Here is an 18,681-nt window from a genome sequence, read left to right as displayed (position 1 = left end):
CAGTGCTGAATCTCCTTAACTAAAAAAATAATCCCTTTCTTATCACGACTCATTTATCACAGAGTAATTTACATAGAAAAGGGAAAAGAATCACTGGATGATGAAGATGAGCACAGAGTTGCATTAAATTATTCTCAATATATAAGTGCTTTGTATAGGGGAGAGGAAAATAATTATCTTTTATCTTTTCACTGATAAAATAATGCACTTGGTGATTAGCAATCGACCTGTCTATTTCTTCATGTTTCCAGCTTCAAACATAGATAAAATTTTTCTCTTAGCTTCCCATGTAGCTTATTCAGGGCTCCAGCCTTTCTAATCATTCTCGTCATTATTCCTTTGAAACATTTCTTCATTAGTAACCTCCTATCTAACTTTTCATGGTCCCTTATTCTTCCCATCTTTGAGTTGTTTTCAAAAATGAAAATTGCTTTTATTGATTTTTTTACTTAATACTTCATTATTTTTTTTTATTTTTTTTAATTAATTTATTAATTAATTAATTTATTTATTTATTTATTTGTTTATGGCTGTGTTGGGTCTTCGTTTCTGTGCGAGGGCTTTCTCTAGTTGTGGCAAGCGGGGGCCTCTCTTCATCGCGGTGCGCGGGCCTCTCACCATCGCGGCCTCTCTTGTTGTGGAGCACAGGCTCCAGACGCGCAGGCTCAGTAATTGTGGCTCACGGGCCCAGTTGCTCCGCGGCATGTGGGATCTTCCCAGACCAGGGCTTGAACCCGTGTCCCCTGCATTGGCAGGCAGATTCTCAACCACTGCGCCACCAGGGAAGCCCTAATACTTCATTATAAAAATTATTTTAAATCATGTAGAAAAATAAAATTTTAAACTTGAAAATTATTCAGTATTCTATCATCTATAGATACCTTCTGTTAATGTTTTGGTAAACACTCATTCAGAATTTTTCCATTCCTTTCTCTCTGTCTTTGTGTCTTTATCTATCTTCCTATCTACCTATCAATTTATCATCTACCCATCTCTCTGTAATTTGCTGTATTGGTCAGTAAAACGTCATGAACAATCTTTCGTGTAATAAATATTTAACTGCATCATGATTTTAAATGGCTGCATAGTAAACCCTTAAAAAGGTATACTTTAATTAACCTTCCTTTAGGGGGCTAGGTTATTTTTTAAATTTTGCTATTATACATTGTGTTGATACATTTGCTCCAATTCTTAAATTCTGAAATGAGCTAATGATTGTATCAGGCAATTGGAACTATGAAGATCACTCATTATTGTACGTATGGAAAGCTTCCTATTGCAACCTGAACTGTAAGAATTCTGTGTTTGGTTTTATCCTCCAAGAAGTATTTTCATACATTTTTGTTATTTGTTTAGGGAGAATACACCTTTTTAAAAATAAAGCTTATAGATAATAACTACAAATGTCAGGTATGAAGTAGCTTTTGGGGCAGTGGAGGAGGGAGCAAGTAACACTAAGCATAAGGTTTTAGAAAGAGTGTAAAGTTGAAATCCACTGTCTAGCATAAGTCACTCCAGCAGAGTATAGGAGGCACGGTTTGAGAATATCGCCATTCATTTCATTCCTCTTGGCCGAAGGTGTTTTTTTAAAACTGAGGGTCCAGCTCATTCATTGATTCAACAAAACCATGTTGATGATCTTCCTGGGCCAAGGATGAAGCTGGATACTAGCAAGACAGAGATGAATAATGCTTGTTCTGCCCTCAAGGTTCTCATGGTCCACAGTGCGGGGAGAGTGAATAGTTGAATACTACTCAGGACACTGTGGACGGTATCACCAAGAAAGGGAAATTCTGCTGGCTTCAGACCCAATGTGCATCTGGGAACTCTTTTGGATTCATCCCTTGTAACATTTTTTCCAAGTTCCAAAACATATCTGGGAAGCCTATACATTTAGGGTAGGTTGAAAGTCACTCCTGACTGTGCTGATTGGAAAGTGGAAAGGAAATGCAAAAAGTGCTGTCTGCAGCTAGTCCTGAGGGTGAAGAATCACGTCCCAGCTCACACATTGCCCCTTCTTGAGTGTGATGCTGACCTGGCAGGTAACTATGCACAAGATCAATCATTGAGTGAGGAAAGAGTTGCCTGATGTATCAAGCTGAAGAGTCACATTCAACAACCTCATTGCATGTGATGACTTTGGGATTTGCTTAGGAGGTATTTTTATATGATTATTAGGGCGCTACAGTATTTGTCCACTCTTATTGACATATACAAAGAACAAGAGAGAACTTCTTACTGTTCACAGGTTTCATCCAAGCCTCTGAAACTTCAGTGTGCATAAAAATCACCTAGAGATCTTGCTGAGATACAGATTTGTAGTCCTTAGGTCTGGTGTGGTGCCTGAGATTCTGCATTTCTCAACTGCTTCCAGGTAATGGCAACACTGCTGGTTCACGGATGACACTTTGAAGAGCCACAACCTAAGACGTCTTCATACCCGTGATGATTCACCTTTTCTAACTTCATCTATTTGTTTGCAGCTATGGTGATGGTCCTAAATAGCATGAGTGTCAGCTGGAGCGCCCGGATCCAGATTTTCCTAACCTTTTGCAAGCTCACAGCAATTCTGATCATTATAGTCCCTGGAGTGATGCAGCTAATTAAAGGTAGGGACTGAAAAGTAAATGCTTTTTAAAATACGTTTCTGCTTTTGGTCTCTTCTAACACTAACTTTCGCTTGTACTAGCAGAATCCCTTAATTAGTCTCTCTGTTCATGGAACTTAGACTCTGTACTGTCATCTAATTGATTTGAAAGCCTGCAACATTGGGGGTTGAGTTGGTATTTACAGCTGAATGGCAACAAGAGGATTAAGACTGGGCCAAGCAACAAAATAAGGCATCAGTGAATTTTCTCTTGGTCTAAACTATTTGTAGTGAAAACACAAAGGGGGAAAGAAAAATAAGCCATTGGTTTTAACTGCAGATAAATATGTCTTCTTATTTTTACTTAAAGTAGTTCAAGCACAGTATTAAAGATTAGAGAGAAAAAGATATCTGGAAAATAATGAAAAATGATGAATAATTATTTTACAGTTATTATTCCTTTTACCTTGAGAATGGATTCTTGACAGAAGGAGAGTCAGATATGGGAATAGCATTCGCAAAAAGACAAATATTATCTGGCAATAAAGATAGCTGTAGAAATGTAAGTTTTATTGTTACATTATTTTTATGTAAAATCTGCATTTCTGTGGAAATGTAACACCATTTTCTGGGAGTATTTGCCTTATAGACTTGCCTATTAAATAAGAAAAGATGAGATGGTTGAGGGTGATGTCATTTAGAGTTTCAGTTCTAGGTAAGAAGGCACAGGCAATTGCTTGGATTCAGGGGAAGTTGTTGGATGAGAAGGAGGTCCAGGTGAGTTATTTAACTAACAATGGGCACAATGGTAGGAAATAAGTAGGAAAGTGAGATGAAATTGTAAAGGAGTGACATATAACTTGGACATGTTAAGTATTTAATGTTGACATTGATATTGTCTGTTCCAAGAAAGGGAATTTATAGAGAAATTTAATGAAGTGGCAAGAGAAGAATTACACAAGACAAAAGGAAATGCCAAAATTAAGCAAAAAAAAATCATTGCTGATGGTAGAGGCATTAAACAGTAATAAAAGTGGAACAATTCGTCATTCTGTAGCTGGCGAAAGGGAGCTGCTGCTGTCCATTTAATAAGCCTTGTGGGAGAGCTTAGAGCTCTCCTGGCTAAATGTTTGCATCAAATCCAGCAACCTCAGCCAACGTAAACACAGTGAAGATGTTTAACATTATAGCTTACACTGAAGGGAAGACGTGGGCTCACTCTTCTAATTCACCTTGGCCTCCACAGAGCTGACCTGCCCATATTTTATCTGACCCATCAGAAATGTAGGGAAAATAATCTGTTTTGCTGCTGCTTTCCTTTTCTGAGCTAACTCTTTAGACTTCTGTAAGGAATTTCTTCCATTTTTGGAAAGTGCAGAAACTCTGGGTCATGGACCCTTCTTTTGTTCTAGTTTAGGTTCCAAAAGATGATATACTATCCTTTAAAACAAAGATTTTTTTCTTTTCTTTTTTCTTTTTGATGTAATGTAAGACTGTAGTCAGTTTTTACCACTTATTTATATATGTGTGTGAGGTGAGGTGAGGTTGCCCAAATGGTAGTGTATTGCAAATTCCTTGAGAGCAAAAGTCATGATAGATTGTTTAGATTTGTTTTTTCACATTACAATAGAATGATCCTTTAATACTTATGATATCGTTACTGAACCAAACTTAGGTCTGCTTGCCCGATGCACAGCAAAGCCAATCTACTGACACCGAGTTGTGGTGAAGGAAAGTACAGTGTTTATTGCAGGGCCAAGCAAGGAGAATGGGCAGCTCATACTCAAAAGACCTGAACCTCCGGATGGCTTTCAGGAAAGGCTTTTTAAAGACAGTGTGAGGGAGAGGGTCACAGGGTGCATGATCAGCTCATGCACCATTCTCTGATTGGTTGATGAGGAGGTAACAAGTAAGGTCACAGAGGTCAGCATTATCGATCCTCAGGTTGCAGCCAGTTTGGGGGCCACAAGATTGTGGTGATCATGAAGTTAGCTTCTTCCACCTGGTGGGGGTTTTAGTATCTGGAAAACAACTCAAGGGTATGACTCAGGATGTTATCTATAGCCCTTGAGGAGTAACTAAAAGACCTTGAGTTTGTTTTACAGCTAAACTATTACTATTTTGTTTTGTCTTGTTTGACTGCTTTCCTTTGTTTCTGCATTTTCTCACTTCTCTGATTAAAATTGCTCTTTGGAACTCAGGGAAGGCCTAGAAGTTAAAGCTTTTCTACAAACAAGAGGCAGGGGACATGGGGAGTAGTCTGTCTCCAGGAAGGCCCCACAGGGTACTGCTCAGTTTCAATATCAGTGCTTAATGTGACCATGTTTCCTTATATCTCACTTAACAGAGAAGTGACCTGAGAATTTTACTACATTTAAAGTAAATTAAATATTTTGGAGAGTATTCTCAGCAGGTTTATTTACTCTATTACTTATAAAACAGTGATTCTCTTTGTCTCTAACTTATCACATATTTCTCACATTAATATGAAACTTCAAGAAGAGAAAAATTTTACTTACACAGATTGTACATTTATTCTAATCTAATGAGATCCAGAAACTAGCTGTATGTTCTGTATTCTCTTATGAGGATTTGTTAAACTTTCCTTTGAATATAATAACTTTCATCTTCGTGAGACTTCTGTTATGCAGCCAAAATATTCCTGAAACTTAGAAACACCTCTCTTTCATAATACTCTCAAAATGGCCCTTTTCAGGATCTGTGCTTGGGATTCAGTCTTTACAAAATTTGATATCTTTTATTGATTATTCAGTGCTGCACTCTTAGGAATATTGTCCCTTAAGGCCAAGTAGACCACAGATCATGGTAAAGCAATATGCAACAGATGTTTTTACAGGGTTTCCAGTATTTATATTTTCCTTCTATGAGGACACAGAGATGTTTTTGTAAAATAGGTATTTCTGAATTGACAGTATCATTTTTAAAAATGAACTGTGTTTGGGAATTGGATGCTTTGAGGGGAAAGTCATTTAGTGGCTAAGTCAATATTCTCCATTTTGGGTCTCAAAACTTGCACGTTATATTGATACATGTGTTGTTGTCTGGACAATGCAAGTGAAAACTGAGATTTGAGTGAAGCGAGAAAGGGTCTTATGTATATCATCTACCTCCCATCCGCCTTTTATTTTCTTACGGGAAGGCCAGTTTTGAAACAAGTCACATTTCCCATTTAGATCATTTCATTTGCTATTTTCTTTGGGGAATAGAGACTTTTCATGCTTAACTTTGAATATTGATTAACTAAAGTAAATCTGAGTTTCTATTTTTTAATTATCCAAAAGATATACAGGAAAAGTCCCATTATGATTTACAAAGTAGAGAAAACGGTTATGCATAAAAGTGCTCAGTCCAGGGCTTCCCTGGTGGTGCAGTGGTTAAGAATCTGCCTGCCAATGCAGGGCACATGGGTTCGAGCCCTGCTTCGGGAAGATCCCGTATGACGTGGAGCACCTAAGCCCGTGCGCCACAACTACTGAGCCCGCGTGCCACAACTACTGAAGACCGTGTGCCTAGAGTCCATGCTCCGCAACAAGAGAAACCACCGCAATGAGAAGCCCATGCACCGCAATGAAGAGTAGCCCCTGCTGGCCGCAACTAGAGAAAGCCCGCGCGCAGCAGTGAAGACCCAATGCAGCCAAAAATAAATAAATAAATTTATAAAAAATAAAAAATAAAAGTGCTCAGTTCACATGTTGATGCAAAAATTTGTTTAAACCTATTTATTTTAGAGTTCAGTATAGTTTCTTTTGTGTTTCTAGAAGGAAACCATGCCATTCTCTAGGAAAGGGTCTGCAGACTTTCTCTGTAAATGGGCGGATAGTAAATGTTTTCAACTTTGTGTGCCATGTGGTCTCTGCCACAACTATCAGCTCTGCTGGAGAGTAAAATTAGCTATAGACTGATAGTATCAGTCATAGGTAAATAAGTGGACCTAACTGTGCTCCAATAAATCTTTCTTTACAAAAGAAGCTTGGGGGTGCGGAGCAGATTTGTTCCACAGGGTTTTCCAATCCCTGTTGGTATCCAATGAACTATAGGGAGAAAGCAGAAAGTAAGTTAAATGATGTGAGAAGGTGTTTCTTGGGTTTCATGCCTCCTCATTGAAGATAGACCCTTGAATATTTCTTCCCAAGCATTATATTATCATCATTTTTAAGAATTATATCACACTCCTAAAAACTATAGTTTACAGACGATCCTTTAGTCTTCTTTCATGGTCAAACTCTGTTACGAGTAGAGGCATGCTTAAAAAAGAGATTGTTTTTGAAATGCCATTTTCCTCTTTGCCATGATTTTATTAAAATAAATGTGAGGTAGTGTTAGTGGAAATCAGTATACTTTTGGGACTCCTTCTCTAGAATGGATACAGCATTAATAAAGTTGGGAATGAGCAGAGAGTAAGAAATCTAGACCTGAAACTGTATAGTTCATTCCCAACCCCCCTCCTCCCCCCCATTCGTGTTTATGGTTAAAGAATGAATAATAACCAATTCTTTGAAAAGTCCTAAATCTTTCTATTCTTATTGTAGGGCAAACACAACACTTTAAAGATGCCTTTTCCGGAAGAGATGCAAGTATTATGGGATTGCCACTGGCTTTTTATTATGGAATGTATGCATACGCTGGCTGGTAAGTTGATATCGCTATCAACTGGTGATTTGGATGGTTCATTAATTCCTTCAAGTACTTTAAGTGCCAAGCAAGGTGCTAGGCAAATGTGAACAGGCATAATCCAGTGTGACATGCTTTACTTGAAGTGAGAAAGATGATGTAGCTCCCTTCACCAGGCCAATTACCATGCACACAACTTAACACAAACATCACTGAGGTTTCCAGTCAAGGCAACTACCAGATTTAACCTGATAATGGAAAAAAGAAACAAATGCTGGGTCTTGAGAACCAGTAGAAATCACTTATAAGTATGGGTCAGTAAGGGCATAAGGGCGCCCCAAGAAATTAAAGATTAGTATTGATACTTTGTCAGAAAGCCTCCCAGCAGAAGCTACAGAGGTGTACCCAATAGTGATTAATTGATTTACTCAACCTTCCCATGAGAAGGAAATAATTCAGATACAGAAATAAGTAAGATGTTCCCAGGAGGTAAAATGGTACTGCAAAGGCAGGGAGGAGAAAACAGGATAGTGAAATCAGGTGTACTAGATAATCTGTTACATTTTAAAGGACCTTACAAATTCCTTAAAATTTCCTCAACACTTGAAAACAAAAAAATGCAGGAAGGATGAATAAAATCACTGTGCCACAAGTATATTTCCTTAAATCCCTGTCCAACTGTGATGCCATTCTGGTTGAAGCATTAAAGCTTTGTATTCATGTCTTGCTTTGTTCAGGAACTTGAATAACAATAATCATGACCAGGAGTGGGATTTTTTTCCTAATTACATTTTACTGATCTAATAAGATTTAGTTGAAGCGAGTGCTGCAAGAAATCCCATTAGGTAGAAAAATACTGCTTAAACATCAAAATAATTGTAATGCAATTAAATTTCATTGTTTGGGAATAATTACTAGCAATATTTCTTCTTTATTATTTATAGAGCTAATAGTTGTACAGTTGCTGTGAGACTGTTCTATGAGTCTAAAAATAACGAACTACACTAGCTCAAAAATTATGTAAATGCATTTCACATACAAATACAATTTCCTTTTGTTTCTTTGGTTTTTAGGATCTTACCTTCCAGCTAATGCATGGAATATAAAAATATTTTTTACCCTGTTAATCTCACTGAATTATGGAAATAGAGCACTAGAGGAGAATTAGGAGAGTACAGGAACTAAAAATTTTAATATGGTATTTGAAGCAAAATGTTTGAAGTTCTTAGAAGACTGTAGCTCTAAAAAGTCTAGTGTAAAATATTTGTGTATTCTCGAAATATTTTGATAGCCATTGCGTGTAAGCATTACTCTTAGTATTTTTGAAGTCTTTTTATTTTCGTCCAAAGCACAACGTGGTGCTGAACAAAAAAATAGAACGGAATTGTGCTCCCAGGGTTAGCAGCAGAATCATCTATTCTATGGCTATTCAGCCTGATCACAGCTCTGGCACCCTGGGGCACCAGCCAAGCCCTGGGCGGGTCACCGAGAGACACCAGAGCAAGTGGGGAGGTGACAAAAGCTTTCAGCTAGAGCCAAGTGTTGGGGGCTTGGCGGTATTCAATCAGGAATGCGGAATGTGGAGATCGTCACGAGGGAGATTTGATTAATTCTGTTGAATGAAGTTTCTTTTGCCTGAGTACCATGCATCTGTTCCCACGGAATCTTAACAATATTCTTCTATCCAACGCACTCCCCGACTCTAAGTGCTGACTATTCAGGTTACCTGCTTTATGTAGAGCAAATCTTCTCCACTTCTGTAAGCTTTTGAGGGCTGATAGATTTCTCCAAGTATAAAGACTCTTTTCATTTTGAATGATCTTATTATCTTAACCTTTAGTTTTGTTGATGCTGAACCCCAAATGTTACTCTCGTTAAAATGATTTAAAAAATGACAATTTAGGTGATAATAAATGAGTCCAAAGAACTGCAAAATGGGGTGGAGGACAGGAAGTTTTTATAGGATGAAGAGTAAGGAGCAAAGAAAAGAAAAATAGAAAATAAGTATGAAACAAGGAAATAATTATAGAGCCCAGAGGTGGCTTGGCGTTTGGAGGTTAAGTGGCTTCATCTTGGACCTAGAAATATATTTCAATACTCTGTTTACAGTGTAAACGGGGTTTACATGAACCTTTGGTCATACTTTTACCCATCGAATCCTCATGTCCACATCCTAGTTTAAAGAACAGGAAACTGTTGGTTTTCTTGTATTCTAGAGGGTTCAATCATAGTGTAGAAAATTAAGGCCGGGATTTTAAATGGACTGTTACGTGTTACCAATGGTTAACGTAGGGGGCAGATAAGTAACTGTTATGTCTCCAACAGGCTGTTCTGCTACCTGAATGCTGCTTTGTGGATAGGTAGAAATCATCTGCTTGTTAATCTGTGGCCATCAGTCTTAGAAAAAGGGAGCTGTGTGTAGAAGAACTAGTCTGTTGGTTTGGAGTGCCAGAGGAAAAAGTTAATATCTGGATATAAATGAAACAAGATGGAGACTAAAAGAGTTCCCAGAGCAGGGGGTGTTTAGGCACTTTCCAACTGTGATCCTGCCTCTCTGACCTTTTTTTGTCTTTCATGACGGAATTACAAGACTTGGGTTGTGGAATTATAAATTGGGCGCCATAATGAGCCTCCACTCCCTGTGCTGCCCGGCCCTGACAATCTTTGATGCAAAAAAAGGAAGAAAAAAAAAAAAAAAAAAGGGTGTAGGGCGCATTGCAAATAAGGAGACAGAAGCAGCTGTTGTCCTCAGAAGTTAACCACCCAGGGTGTAAGTAAACGCAGCAAGACCCTTGTTGTCTGGGAGGCCTTGATCCGTTAGTAAGTCATCCCCTACGTGTTGAATAGGAACAAGACACAGCCAAACCTTGGATCTGAATAGAGCAGGCTGTTGGTTTATGAGGAGTGCTGGACCTTTTTAGAATGATGAAAACTCCTTCACAGAAACATGATTAGGGGGAAAGAAATCATTAACCCAGCCAGGTCGCAGAGTTGGGTCAGAACAACTTTTATATTATTGCCAACGTCTGCATTCAGAGAAATATGTCCGCCAGTCTCCCTTGTGGCCCCGGGGGAACTCAATCAATTTCAGTCCCATATCCTGATCCAAAGCTAAATATTGCTTGGTGGGATTTTTTTTTTTTTTTTTGAATTGTGTGATAGAAAATAGTTTTTTGGTCTGTCTTTTTTCTCCCTTTTAAATCCTATCCTCAGTGGATTTAGTCTATCTAAAGCACCTGCTGGGATTATTTTGTAGCATTGTGTCAAATCGAATCTAAAGAATAAGCTTCTTTTCAAAATAATTCACATAGTTGGGTATCAGAATGCATTGCCAGCTTTGCAGTGCCTTTTATACACAATCATGGAAAAGCTGGAACAATAGATCTTATGAACATTCTCTAGAGAACTTGAGGAGATGGGCTATGGACGCATGGCTGGAGACTTAGAGAGCGTAAAGGTGTATTTCCCACAGGAGTGAATGTTTGGACCAAAATCAGAAGCTTTCTCCTTCCCACCTCCCACCCTGTCCCAAGCCCTTTCCTTTTCTCTACGGCAAAATATTTGAAATTGCGTTCTTTTTTTCATAACTATTTCCTTTCTCGCCTTAACACTGTTGGAAAAAGACCAGTTCTAAAATAACTGTTTAGAAGGAACTGGCTATTTTTGAAGTGAGAAGCCTGGAAATATTTCTAAGTGTGTGTGTGGTTTTTGCGTGGGGTTTTTTTTTTTTGGGGGGGGGGGTGGTTTTTTGTTTTGTTCATTTTCTTCCTGTACTTCCCACTGCCTTGGGCTTATAACAAACACATCAGATCCCTCAGAGTGCATATACCAGATATAAGTATTGATTGTTGCTTGCATTCCTGGTGTAACTACAACCTCTAATTTTAGAAACTTACTTTCTAGTCATTAAAAAATATCCTTGGCTGCTGACTTTTTAGATCACCTTTGGTGCTACTGTTTTCTCTCAGATATTCAAATGTTTCTACTTAGAACATGGTCCTTACAGTATTAGACACCTGAACTTTATTAAAAGATAAACTGAGGCATATTAAAATGTTAAGAGTTTGAGCAAAAATCGATATGAATTGACAGAATCCCATCTTGCAGACAGAAAGGAGCTCCAGGGAGCTGCACAGAAGAGAAGGCTTTTATAGGCAGAAGGCGGTGGGAACAAGGAAGTTATACTAAGCCATAAAACAGCTTGGTTATTACAAAGTTATTTTCATTTAGGGGATGGCAGGGGTCTGTCAGGCAGAATGCTTTAATAATGCAATTCCTAATAGACTGGTTTCAGATTCCATTTCTGGGAGATCTGAAACTTTAAGTGAATTACAGTTTGGTTTGGTGACACAAGGCTTAGCATAAGCGACTCCATTTTGGGCCTGTTGTCTTGTGTTTTGTTTTGTTTTACAACCATGAACATCGACTGCCTATTTGTGAATAAAGGTGGAATAAGACAGGTTTTCTCATCTTTGTTTTAAGGTGTGAGATACCTTAATTATATTAAAGGCTGATGGGCTAATATTCCAGCCTCTTGGTTTTAGATGATAGAGAATTTGTCCCTATAGAACCATGCTTCTGTGGACCTATATAATAGCTATTTTATCTTCTAAGGAATAATAAGAGCATAGAGGAATACAATGAAAATGTGACTTTTTTACTTTGTGGAAAGTTTCTAAGCCTCTGAAATGGAGAAGTAGAAAGGTCTTTGTATGTCTAGTTCTCTTCATTATGATCCCTTAGTTCTCGCATCTTCACGATCCAGTTATCTCTGTGTGCTTATTTGAGGAGTCTGCCTCAATTTTACACCTTGGAACCTTGAAAGAGAACTTTAAGGGCTTTAAATGGTCTCCAGAAGTCACTTTAGATTAGAAAAAGAAGTCAAGGATGCAAGACAATTGACATGCCTGGATGAGGTAAGTAATGTCATAAAGTGAGGGAAAGGAATCTGAATTTCTCTAGGGCCATAAATTTAGGGTAATATGTGTAATCCTATGGGACTTGAAAGTGAAATATTGTGTGCCTCCAATGCTTCTTGTCATGTAAGAGATGACAAGTGTTCAGGATCTGGGGAAATATTCAAAGTGTTCTGCCCTTTCGTTATCAACTTACTAGTGTAATGACTAACAATGGGCCTAAAATTAGCTGCCTAAATACACACACACACACACACACACACACACACACAAAGCAACTTCACCATTGCTATTATGCATAAGGCATAGTTGCCTTATGACTTGAGGTTATTTGGGTGGGATGCATATTGGAAAACAGTGAATTGAAAGGAAAAAGTGCAAATTGAGAATTTATTATCCGTTATCCCATTTTTATTTCCTATGTGCCTTCTGTGTTCATATCCAGAAGCCAACTCCCTAAAACTAAGAAATGCTATTATCATGCTTCTATTGTCCTGCAGGTTTTTATCACCCCTATTAAAAGCTGGATTCCCAGAAGCCAAAGGCCATCTTGTACTTGCATTCTGTTCTCACTCCCAGGGCACGCTTTGTGCTGCAGCGTACTAAGCTGTTGCTCACACCCCTGTGCATATAGCACTTTCCCACACCCCTGTGCTCATGTACTGTACTCTGCCTAGAATGTCCTCACGCCACTTGGCCACTAAACATCAAGCATTTTTGAAGACTCAGCTTGGGTGATACCTTCTCTCAAAAACCTTCCAAGACCTGCCAGTCTGGTTTAGACCACACCCCTGGCTTCCATGGTAACCTGGGCATGCTCTAACATTGCCTTCTGTGCTGTATCACACCACGCTATGGACCCTTCTATGAACTATGAGCTCCTTGACGCGAAAGATTATAGATTTTCTACTTTTATTTCCCCAGTGACTGACATGTGATAATCTCATACATTGCTGGTAGGAATGCAAAAATGGTGGAAAATAGTTTGACTATAAACATGTATCTACTCTGTGACCCAGTGATCGTATTCTTGAGTATATGCCCAAGAGAAATGATTGCATGGTCCCCAAAAGAACATATACACGCATATTTATGGTATCTATATTCATAATAGCTGTAAATTGGAAATGATTCAAATGTCCATCAGTGGTAGAGTGTATAGTGTTACATTCATACAATGAAAAGCAAGAATAAAGAATGATGAATTACTGCTCCATACAACAAACAACATGGATGAGACCCACAGACATAAAGTCCAGCAAAAAAGCCAGACACAAAAGAATAAGTATTGTATAATAGTTATACAAGCAAATATTATTAGTCTATTGTAATGAAATGATCAAAGCTAATCTATAGTGGTAGAAATCAGAATATTGGTTGCCTTTACAGGAGGGTGGAGGAGATGATAATGATTGCAAAGGGCCTTGAGGGGACCTTCTAGGGTGCTAGAAATGTTGTACCTTTCGATCCTTTTGTCAGTTACATAGGTGTATACATATGTAAAAATTTATCATTGTATACTAAGATTTGTTCACTTTACTGTTTGTGTGCTATACCTCTATGAAAAAGTTAAGAAATAAAAAAGAGCTCCATAAATACTGCTTAATAGAAAAATGAATTGTGGGAGCTTTGGGTGCTGGAGATTTTCATCTTAGGTTATTTGTTTGTAAAGTTTTTATGATTCTGAGTTTGATTTTAAATATTTAAAATTTGAAACTTTGGGTGATGATCATAAAATATATTAATGGTTTATAATTCATGTGTGTCTTTTTAGGTTTTATCTCAACTTTGTTACTGAAGAAGTGGAAAATCCTGAAAAGTAAGTAGCCATAACTACTCTGAAATATTTATAAGGAATAAAATGTAAGGTTGTATGGTTAAAAAAGTGTACCTAAAGAAGGAATTCAGTGAGGGCTAATTAGCTTTCTCACCATCATCATTCTCTTGGGCAGTAAAACTTACTTGATTTTATCATAAATTAGATGTAAATAACTTTATTGTATATTCTACATCCAATATAAAATTGTCTGATAACCTGAAAGCATAAAAGAATAGAGTTATATTTTAGGTAACTCATTTCATAAAAACATACATACAACTTAAAATGGACTCTTGGCTGTTCACAGACGTGCTATGAGATGTGAACTCCGAAAGTTGATTATTTCTTGTAATTCATGTGAGTTTTTTCAGAGCTATCCAATTAAAGAGAATAATGTAATTAATGAACAAGTAGTTATGAAAGCCTATAAATAACTGCAGAATATCTAGAAACTTGTAAATTTGGGGAGCTGGATGACTGCTTTTACTTTTTGTTATTGGTAAAGATCATCCTTTTGATGATTAGGTGATTTGATGATGATTTATATAATGTTTCAGAATGAATTATTTTTAACCTAGAACTTAGAAAAATGAATTATTTTTATGATTTGTCTAAAAACTTGACTTTTTACAGGAAAATCACATAATCTATAGCCACAAAAGGGAAATTTTAAGTAGTACAGTGTAAGATAAAGACAGAATTTTAGAGTTATTTAATTCATCTGACTTTTATGAAATATCTATACCATGTTCCAACTATTGTGCATCATCTGACATGATGAATAAGACGTATTCAAGATTCCATTGTCTAGTCATTGAGTCAAATGTGTAAACAAATAACTAACATGGTGTGATTGGTACCATAGTAGATTATTTTCCCCATTTGACAGAGACGAAAGGAGGAAATATTTATCTAGGGAGATGTTGCTTATATAGAGACTCAAATGATGAGTAGGTGTTCCTTAGGTAGTTATAAAAGAGAGAAAGAGAGAGAGAGAGAGAGAGAGAGGGAGGGAGAGGGAGAGAGAAGAGAGAGGAAGGGACAAACTTCCAAGAAAAGGAAACAAGTACAAAGGTGAGTCAATATGAAGTAGCCTGGACTTCAGAGAACAGGCCTAAGGTTTGACAATTCAAATTAAGGTAGACTAAAATTCAGGTAGCAAGTGTATTGGCAGCCGATTAGATCTGGCCAAGTACCAGAGCTGTCAGAATTTTGAATAATACGCAAACCAGTAATTGAGGTTCAAATAGTGTTTCATACTATCTGATCTAATCATTATGCAAATCACTGTGTAATTTAAACATGTGAAATGGTTATTTTATTGAGAAATATGATCAATTTCTAGCAATGTTTTCATATTTATACCTGGAATTGTGGTAGAGAACATACATTTACCAGGAACTAGTTCTTTCTAGCATTGCTCTGAAATGATAAACTACATTATGACTCTAAATCCGCTGATTACAGAGATAAATGCGTTGCCCTGCCTTTTTATTTTTGTGAATAATTAGTGTGTAAGTGGCAACGAGGAGGAAAGACTCCTCTTACTAGATTTTATGTAAAGTATTTGAGTCTCCATTGTGTGAAAGAGATTACTATGGTTTATGACTGTCTTTTTTAAGTCTACAAACATTTTAAAGAGACCGATTACTAAAATCCAATATCAGAGGGCTTCCCTGGTGGCGCAGTGGTTGAGAATCTGCCTGCTAATGCAGGGCACACGGGTTCGAGCCCTGGTCTGGGAAGATCCCACATGCCGCGGAGCAACTAAGCCCGTGCGCCACAATTACTGAGCCTGCGCATCTGGAGCCTGTGCTCCGCAACAAGAGAGGCCGCGATGGTGAGAGGCCCGCGCACCGCGATGAAGAGTGGCCCCCGCTTGCCGCAACTAGAGAAAGCCCTCGCGCAGAAACGAAGACCCAACACAGCCATAAATAAATAAATAAATAAATAATGTGAAACCTTTAAAAAAAAAAAGGAAAAAAAAAAAATCCAATATCAGAGAATATTTCTTATGAAAAGAATGGCAAACTGTAGGTCTGTGGATGTGACCTATAATGTAACAGTTATTACATGGTCCATCAGTGGCATGGAGATAGTTCATATTCTCATTTAATGCTATTTAATAATTTAAGCATAGACTTTGTTTTCAATATGTACAATTATACTATTGTGCATATTAAGCATATTCAAACTATGCCATTATTAGCTTGATCTGAATTTCTGATGCATTCTGCTAGAGAGGTATGCCAGTCAAGGATTCTCTCTCTCCCTCTTTCTTCTTCTTAATTTAAGAGGCTTAGTTTCAGACATTGATAATGTTCATGATCAAGATATACAAATACTAAAGAACAGTGATGTATTGATTCGGGGTTTGTTGTCCGCTGTTGCAAAGAAATTTCCTCATCTCAGAAAGTGAGAATAATAATAACACCTACTTCATTGGGTTGTGGTAATGAGTACGTAGATTAGTGACTGTTACTTTTTAATCTCACATAATTGGTTGTTGCTACTATTATTATATCCTTATTTTAGGAGCAGGGTAAAATGTTACTCCCATAAGAGTGTTTCCTAAGTTTCAGTATCCTAAGCAATTCTCTTTCTTCAGTGTTTGTGAAAGAAATGCAAAAAAAATTTTCACACCATATTGAAGCCTGTTGTATAAGACTAAGATTGTTATCACTGGTTACACTGGATGAAATATTGTCATTTTCTGGAAATCATGATTCTGCAAATTTCATTAAATATTCCTAGAATACTTTTAATTTAAAATTATATTTTAAGCTCTTAAACTTAGGAACTTTTCAGGAGAGAGTACAAATCTCTAGATTTTTAGGTCAAGATAATGAGTAACTGCCAAGACAACTTGAAGAAAGAAACCTCTGATACCTTTTGGTTCTTTTATGTTAGGTACTCAGATATTCAATGTTTGCATAGAGAAGTCTGTGTAAAACTCAGACAACACATTCATTTTCTCAAAATCAGAATATGAGAAATCTCCAAAATCCCCTTAATGGCAAGTACAGGTTAAATTTGTACTATGTATTTATCAACCAAAGAAATTCAGGGTTTTGAGCAATTTATTCAATGTCTTAATTTTAAAAATAGCATTTCCCTGAAATGTTGACAATTTTTCCAGGTCTTTTAAAACTAAATCTTATTTTTTAAACACAGAGAATGCTTTGGGAAATATTGATGATCGAATGTAGAGAACAGACGGTAAAATTATGTGGACCTCGTCCAGATGTGTAATTTGTATTATTTTGTAGGGAGACACGGCTCCAAAATACCTTTAGATACAAGGGAGAATAATTATAATTCCATCTCCTTTGTGACATGCCAAGATAAATGTGTTTGCCCATCAGTCACGGGTGCATGTGTCCAGGTGTGCTGTAACAGGCAGCGCTCAGCAGCTGGTGAAATGAATCATCAGCTGGAGACACAACCCTTTTTACTGTCCTCCTCCACCTAGGCAATACAATTTCCCTAAAATTGTGACCTGATAGAAAAAGGGATCATTAATTTAGATCAGTGAAAATAGCAATGTGAGTTAAAATATACAGGATGTGGAATAAGGTTTCATGATCACAATTGGCTACCCTTTACATATAATTTAATTTCAGTGGAAATCTTTCAAATTAGCTAACATTACCTTATGGAATCATTTCTGAAGTGCTATTATGAGTATGACTTACAGAACAGTTCCTTAATGTCGTAACAAGTGGGAGATAAACTGGGAGATGAATGCAATCCAAATAACTAGCTCATGGCTTCTTTCTATTCTTAAGTTTCATCTATTCTTTAAAGCTTGTAAAGCACTAATCCTAAAAATTTGGGCAAAATTCCTGTTCTGTGGTTACATTTGTAATGTTAAAAAATGTTCCCATGGTCGGTCTTATAATTTGTGTTTTCTTCTCTAAGAGTAGCTTTGGATCTATGGGAGTAGTTACCCTTTAGGAGGTATTTAACATTTTTATGTGAAAACACAGTGATTATCATTGAAATTTTATAGGAATATAAAAGCATTTCATTTAATAATTATTTATAACATGGTAACTGGCTCCACAAACAATAAATATTAGAGTAAGAATAGTATTTTGAGGAGCACAGATATCCAAAGTTTGGACCATGAAGGTGATAGAATCCCAAGGAATATATGAATTTTAAAATGTTATTTCCCCCCCCAAATGAAGTGTGTAGCGGTAATAATTGCTAATGTGTACATTTGTTCTTAAAAATCAAAGTGTTTTTATTTGCAAATATAATGAGTTTTGCTTTATGACATTAAGTTTGTGGCAACTGTGCAATCTATCACTGTTCAAAAAGTTACACGGTGCGAAGAACATATCATTGAGATGTATAATGTTTGTAATCCTGGTCTCAGATGGATAAATCATGTCTCGTGTTGATGAAAGCCAAGAAATGAATTGCTTTACTTTGACCTTGGGGGTCTGAGATTATTCAGTCTGTCTATCAGACTTGTTCCAGTGTTCTTCTCACTTCATTTATTCCTTCTGTTCTGAATAGTTGGAAACACTAGACTTGAAGGGAGTCAGTAAACCTTGATATCATCCGTCATTGTTGAAGAGCAGGCTATCAACACTCTGTGAATAATCAACTTTAATAGAAGGTTTAAATAATCAGAGTGTCATGTTTAATTAATACTTTGCCTGCTTTCAGTTTATATTAATTGATGCCTGAAAGTCATCACACCTTGCACCAATGAT

At 37.1% G+C, this 18,681-nt stretch overlaps 1 protein-coding gene across 1 annotated transcript in view; it reads left to right on the top strand.

Annotated features, from left to right (window-relative positions):
- SLC7A11 (solute carrier family 7 member 11) overlaps positions 1-18,681 on the top strand; it is an 87,962-nt gene that overhangs the window by 13,099 nt on the left and 56,182 nt on the right. Inside the window, exons 4-6 of the mRNA XM_007172361.2 lie at positions 2,484-2,609; positions 7,138-7,237; positions 13,910-13,954. Coding sequence (XP_007172423.1) covers positions 2,484-2,609; positions 7,138-7,237; positions 13,910-13,954 — 271 coding nt within the window. The remainder of the gene's footprint in view (positions 1-2,483; positions 2,610-7,137; positions 7,238-13,909; positions 13,955-18,681) is intronic.

The sequence above is a fragment of the Balaenoptera acutorostrata genome, chromosome 5 (genome assembly GCF_949987535.1).
Source record: "Balaenoptera acutorostrata chromosome 5, mBalAcu1.1, whole genome shotgun sequence".
Classification (NCBI taxonomy): domain Eukaryota; kingdom Metazoa; phylum Chordata; class Mammalia; order Artiodactyla; family Balaenopteridae; genus Balaenoptera; species Balaenoptera acutorostrata.
Note: the sequence above shows the minus strand (reverse complement) of the source record. Positions and strands in the feature narration are given on the sequence as shown.